This window comes from Mastomys coucha, unplaced genomic scaffold (assembly GCF_008632895.1).
Source record: "Mastomys coucha isolate ucsf_1 unplaced genomic scaffold, UCSF_Mcou_1 pScaffold22, whole genome shotgun sequence".
In the NCBI taxonomy this organism is placed as follows: domain Eukaryota; kingdom Metazoa; phylum Chordata; class Mammalia; order Rodentia; family Muridae; genus Mastomys; species Mastomys coucha.
In genome coordinates this window covers 1,206,676-1,213,556 of record NW_022196905.1, presented here as the reverse complement: position 1 = coordinate 1,213,556, position 6,881 = coordinate 1,206,676, and the positions used below count along the sequence as shown (strand labels likewise).

The 6,881-nt window shown below is 39.3% G+C and overlaps 1 protein-coding gene across 1 annotated transcript in view; it reads right to left on the bottom strand.

The window, feature by feature from the left end:
• Window positions 1-204: 204 nt before the first annotated feature.
• The window catches only part of CUNH2orf73 (chromosome unknown C2orf73 homolog), a 33,926-nt gene continuing 27,249 nt past the window's right edge, over window positions 205-6,881 (bottom strand). The window contains exons 4-5 of the mRNA XM_031339224.1: window positions 1,285-1,400; window positions 205-564 (exon numbers count right to left, since the gene is read on the bottom strand). Of these exons, the coding sequence (XP_031195084.1) occupies window positions 364-564; window positions 1,285-1,400 (317 nt within the window). The 3' untranslated portion in view covers window positions 205-363. The remainder of the gene's footprint in view (window positions 565-1,284; window positions 1,401-6,881) is intronic.

Genomic DNA, 6,881 nt, shown 5'->3' with positions numbered 1-6,881 from the left:
GCTTTATAATCTATTGCTTATTGGGCCACTTAAAATTTTGAGGCATTGTTTGATCCTTTTCTGCCTTTCTCCTGTTTATGTAAATTCTGTGTTCTACGGCTGCTGATAACAACTCTAATGATGGACGAGTCCAGTGCCAAGTGTCTACAAGACACTGAGGAAATCTGCCTGCATTTCCAAGATTACAGTCTTGAACACCAAAGCTTACCCTCATTTACCCTGACTTTTTTATTAGTGGGTTTAAAGGCCTATGCCTGGGAAGAAGAGCTTGCCCTACAGTTGAGAACACTATTCCAGTGATCTCCCATATCCAGGCTTCTGGGTCTGCTGGGCTAGGCTGCCTTCTGGTTCTGATAAGCTGTTCTAAGTCTCCAGCAACTCTTGGGAATTCTGTTGGCACAGGCCTGGTGAGGTCACTTTGTCTCCTGATGAATTTCCTTTGTCTGTTTTTTTAGGCTGTTCTGATGAACTTGACCCTAGAGTGTTCAATAATACCTCTGGTCCCGCAGGAACTATTGGCGTAGTCCCTGGCTTTATCTTTCTCTGCACGAAGGTTCCGTGTCTCTGGAAAGGAAAGCAAAGTTGACATTAACCAGGGAAGCAGGAACTGTAGTTGAGTATATGGGTTTGTTCAAGTTCTAGGGATGGAACTTGTTTCCCTACCTCTTCATCTACTGCCACTTCACCCCCAAACTAAACACAGCACCAGAATGTCTGGTGAGCCTGTAAACAGGGAGAGCACAATTGAGAGCAGGGAAGTAAAACAGTGAAAGAAGAGCGCATGCTTTTCTATTGCTGGAGAGCACTCGACCATTTTTATCAAGTTTTATTATTATTATTTTGCTTTGTAGGTTGCTATGACTGCAGATGAATCTACAATTCATAGAATTGATGATTGTGTCTAATGTCCAAAAGGATTACTCACAATGAGCTATGAGAACAAGCATCTGGATAGGAGAAAGCACTCCAGCAATTCCAATTCAATTCTGTTCAGCTTATAAACATTGCATATGCCTTCCTGGCACACATAGATTAAGAACATCTAAAAATTTATCAATATTACTTTAGTAAGTGCTTTCAGGAAATAAATCAAAACCCCTGCAGTTCGAAATCATGATGCCATTCCTTGGTTTTTATGACACGTAGCTGAGTTTAGTCTACTAATGACTCTATTTGTTTAGATAAACTTTTAGAAAGGTGAGCATGACTTAAAAGTTTACAAGTTCTCCCACAAATCTACTCATTCCCACAGCACTGAATAACTAGGTTGGAACAATGCCTCACCTTTCCTCGGATGGGCTCATTGGGAGTTCTCCTGGCATCATATTGATGTGTGAAAGAGATATATTCTACAAAATTGTTCTCATGTTCTCCTGATACATCCAGATAGGTAAGTGGAACTAAGAAAAACAAGAGATAGCTCAGTGAAATTACTACAATTATTAGATTTGTGTATGGAAATATAAATATTGTAAGATTCGTGCTTTATGAAACCACCAACAAAATGTCAGGCATAATAGTAGACTCCTTCTGTCCCAGAGCTCAGAAGGCAGAAGCAAACACCTTTGTGAGTTTGAGGACAGCCTGATCTACATAGTGAGTTCCAGACCTGCAAGGTGAGACCTTTTCTCAAACGAAAAAAAACAATGACAATTCCTGAAGTTATCTCCCCATAAGTGTATATTATAAATTTGGACTCAGCATTTTATTCTGCACAAAAAGATCTAAATCAAAACAACTCAAGTTAGTTCCATGTGTGCATTTAGTACTTTAAAAATATTTTTTTAATTTTATATGTCTGAGTATTTTACCTGCATGTATGTATATGCACCCATGTGCCTGAAGCTTTCAAAGGCTAGATGAGACATCAGATCCCCTAGAACTGGAGTTACAGGAGGTTGTGAGCCACTATGTAGTGCTGAGAATAAAATCTAGGCAGTGCTTATAAAACAGATAGCAATATGCCTTAATGAAAACAGAAGTTGTTTGTCAAATTATTTTTGACAACTAGAAATGGTATGAAGAAGTTTCTTCTGAATGTCTGGTCATGGCTGAGTGACTAAGAGGGTGGCCGAATAAGTCTGTGTTGAAGTCACTGGAACACCCAGTATGACTGGTGTTGATGAGCACAGATTCTTTACACTTCAGCCTAAGTAACAGAGGTTCCACCCACTTGCAAAAGCATTAAACCTTCCAACAAGCACTCTAAGGTAATCTTCCAGTCTGGGTGATGGGTATGTAGTATTCATCATGAGGGTCTTGCTGTTGCATGTGGGTTTAAAATTTAACTAGAACTTTAACTGGCCTTACTATCAACAGCAGTTAAAGAAGAGCAAATGTTCACCTGCTTTGAATTCTGTCAAAGAAAATACTCTTGATTCTCCCTTTTACAAATATACACACACACATAATATTTTGCACATCCTTGGCATATCTATGCAATAATATGTAAGAAATTGATTCTGGTATTTCCTGAGGGGAGAGAACTATGTGGAAATGTGAGGAAAGACGTGGATTAAATTTTTATTATATATTTTATAGCATTTAAATTATATAAATTATATATAAACTATTAAAATGTAACAAAACATAATTTTTACAAATCACACCTTTATGCTGGAAGTGGGGGTATATGCCTAATCCCAGCAGTCAGACAGGAACACTAACACAAGTTTAAGTCCAGCCTGTGGTACATGATGAATTTAGGGCCAGCCTGGGATATATAGTGATATTCTTTCTCAAACAAAACAGAACAAAATAAAATAAAATAACACATGTTTTTTTTCCAGTGTGACATATTGTTGCCTAATGTGGTAGTACATACCTTTAATCAAAGCACTCAGGAGGCAGAGGCAGAGGCAGAGGCAGAGGCAGAGGCAGAGGCAGAGGCAGAGGCAGAGGCAGATGTAGCACATGAGTATGAGGCTAGCTTGTTCTTCATAACAAAGATGACATAAAAAGACCCTGTCTAAAATAAGTAAATAAACATGATCTAAGTTAGGGGAATAAATAAGAATGAAAAATACATTATAAATATATACTTATTAAGCATTCATGAATTTGATTTTGTATGTTGATATAAATTTTTTCTAGCTGGGATGAATATTCAAATCCTTATAATAGATGATATAGTTCTCCACTTAGCAGACCAGAATGTAAAGTGATAAAAATTTCTTTTTTTTAATTGATATTTTATTTACATTTCAAATGTTATCCCCTTTCCTGATTTCCATCCTTCCTGGAAACACTCTATCACATCCTTCCTCCCCCTGCTTCTATGAGGGTGTTCCTCCACCCACCCACCCACTCCCACCTCCCCACCCTCGATTCCTCTACACTAGGGCATCTATCAAGCCTTCATAGGACGAAGGACTTCTCCTTCCATTGGTGCATGACAAGGCCATCATCTGTTACATATGCAGCTGGAGCCATGTGTACTCCTTTGTTGATGGCTTAGTCCCTGAGAGTTCTGGGGGGTCTAGTTGGTTGATCTTGTTGATCTTCCTATGGGGCTGCAGAATGCAAAGTGATACAAATTTCTTGATTTCTAAGTAGATCAGCACTTATTTCTCCTTAGTAGTTGCCTTTCTTATAGGACTTGTGAGTACATCAAGAAGAGCAGGTGCCAATGGCATAGTAACTGCAGGACTGAGAAAAATCCCATAATGTATATTTTTCTTATAAATTAAGAAAAAGCTACCTTTTAATGAAGATCATATTTTCACTGTCAGAACATTGATAACTTCTTAGATGAAGTTAAGCATCTCTATGTTTTAGAATTAACCAGGTAAGTTAGTGGGGGGGGGGCAAAGCATGAGCATGGGGATGACAGATATGTTTTCAAATTGAGGATCTAACACATGTCCTGGACATGTGTGATTTTGGTGGAAGTAATTTAATTTTATTGAGGGTAAAATTTTTCCTTTCTAAAAATGTACATAATGTATGTCCTAGTTTTATGTCCTGTTACTTTGGTAAAATTACCTCAAAAAACTTTAGGGCTTGTTCAGTTTACAATCCTGGGTCATAGCCCACTGTTTCAAAGAGGTCAAGGTGGTTGTGACTTAAAACTGCTAATCACATCTCATCCACAGGCAGAGCAGAGAGAACTTAGTCTCCAGCAGGTTCTAGCATTCAGCTCACTTTCTTGCCTCATAGTCCATGACCACAAGCTTAGGGAATAGTGCTGCCCACTGTGGGTTGAATCTCCCCATACTGACTAGCACAACCAAGATGACCTCATATAGACATACCATGGTTTAACTTGATTCAGACAGTACTTTTTAACTTTTCAGGTGATTCTAGATTATTCCACACTGACAATTAAAAAACTAAAATCAGAATTTACTTTCAGAATTATGGGGATAGCGGGTAATGTTAATTAATATTTTTATAAGATGCTGGGATCAAAGTTTGGTGGAAAAACCATATATGGAAGAAGGATATGAATCTGATACCCTTACTGTGAGAAACTGGTATGAAGTTTTTGGTAAGCTGATTAAAGGATTGATAACAACCTAGGGTGGAGGGAAAAAAATCATATCACCTAAAAAGGAGCAGGTTGGGAGACAGCTTTTTTGTTTGTTTGGCTGGTTTGTTTGAAACAGAGTTTTATTATGTAGGTCTAGCTGTCCTGGAACTCACTATGTAGACCAGTTTGGACTTGAGCTCTGCCTCCTGAGTGCTGGGATTAAAGCCATACTGTACACCAACATGCCTGGCTAGGAGAGAGCTTTTAAGTCTTCTTTTGATGTTTCCCCACATTGAATCTGGAAGATCACTGAGACCCAGGGGCATCAACCACCTGCTAACACCTGTCAACAGAGTAACAACACCATGGAAATACCTTCAGAGGGCTGGTGGGAGAGCACAGAGGATAAAGGCACTTAGTGCTGAGCATAACATTAATTTGATTCCTGGGACATACACTGTGAAGGGAAAGAACAAACTCTTGTAATTGTCCTCTTACTTCCACGTATGTGCTGTGGCATGCCCGAAATAAATAGAGACATAAATAGGTAGCAAGGTAGACAGATAGATAAGTGTAATTAAAACTTTTAAGTTCTTCCAGAACAAATTGTTGATATAAATGCTGCCTACTGTCCTCCTGGGCATCTCCTGTATGCCCCACCCCAGCAACTATTAGTGTTTTTATATTTAAAATACTAAGAGGTTGCCTTCTTCTGATGATATCCCTTTTCACTTTAAGGATGATGGTGGTAAACTCCTCAGTGGACTGGCCTGGTAGAGGAACAGCAACTGCTGATGATCACAACTAGCTTTGTGGGCCGGAGAAGCAGCTCCACTGCGCGAAGCCTGGGTTTGATCCTCAGCATCACACAAATGGCCTTCTTGAAAGTGTGTCACTGGAGTGGGGCTTTGATGTTTCAAGAGCCCACTGCAGCCCAGTTTTTCTCTCTGCTTCCTAATTGTGGATCAGGATGTGAGCTCTCAATTCCAGCTCCAGTGCCATGCCACCCTTCCTGCCACCACTCTCCCTGCCATGATGATCATGAACTAATTCTCTGAAACTGTAATCAAGACCAAAGAAGTGCTTTCCTTCTTTATAAGCTGCCTTGGTTGTGGTGTTTCTTCACAGCTATAGAACAATGATCAAGACAGTAGGGAATGCCTGAAAAGAGGCTGGGGAGGCACAGACCAAGCAAGATTTAAGGTGGTACCGGCATGGCATAGGGGAAAAGCCTTAAATTTCACCCAATACTTCTTGTTTCTCTCTTATTTCTCTTTCTACCCAGTTCTGGGAGGTGTAGAAGGGAAAGCTAGCATCTCTTGAGAGAAATCTAAGACTTCCCAAGACAAAAACAAATTACGAAAGCTGTGGAAGAGACACGTTATCCTCAAATGTAGTAGAGCAACATCAAATCTTTCAAAAGCAACACTGGACACAAGATGACTGAGTAATACTTTAAAATATTAAAAAGGAAGAAGAATTAAGCATTAAACTTTCACAGTTGATGAAATCTTCAATAAATTATGAGTTCAAATTAAAAAATTCTTGGGAGGCAAGGAAAATCTTAAAAGGTTTTCCTATAAAACCTTTTAAGATCGCTTTTTGAAGGAAACATTCAAATAAAACTAGAAATTAAGGAGAAAGCCTAAGAGTTTTCTATCTATCTATCTATCTATCTATCTATCTATCTATCTATCTATCTATCTATCTATCTACCCATCCATGCATCCATTCATCTTGTCTCCCAAAGAGACAAGATCTAAAGAATGGAACAGCAAGTGTTATTTTTATGAAAAACCAGAACATATTATCAATAAAACTGGGCAGGTCTTGTGACTAGCTGTGACCAATATGATGCTTGCAGAAGGGACATGATGCAAACTCCCAGTGCAAACCTCAAGGAAGCTTTTCAGTTTTTGCTCTTTGCATTCTGGAAAACTTGAGGTGCCCAGCTGGAAGTCCAGACACCTTGGTAAACAAAGTCCATGAAGAGACCACAGGAGAGGGCCAGTAATCCCAGGTTGCCAGCTGAGTGTGATCCTCAAGCTTGTTTCTGCCAACTGCATGTTACCACACAACAGAGGTCCAGACTGCAGAGCACTGAGCAAATAAGATGAGTGTTCCTTCAGGCAACTAAATTTAAGTTAGCTTGTTATGAAGAGACTGAAATAGAAATATATCAGAAGAGAGTAAATGGAATTAATTAGAATGAATCACCTTGTGTCCTACTTTGCTTTGTATTGCTATGGTAAAGACCATTACCAAAAGCAACTGGGAAAGAAAGGGTTTGTTTGGCTCATATGTCCTGATCATAGTCCATCCTGATCATAGTCCATCCTGACCACAGTCCATCCTGATCACAGTCCATCCTGACCACAGTCCATCCTGATCACAGTCCATCCTGATCACA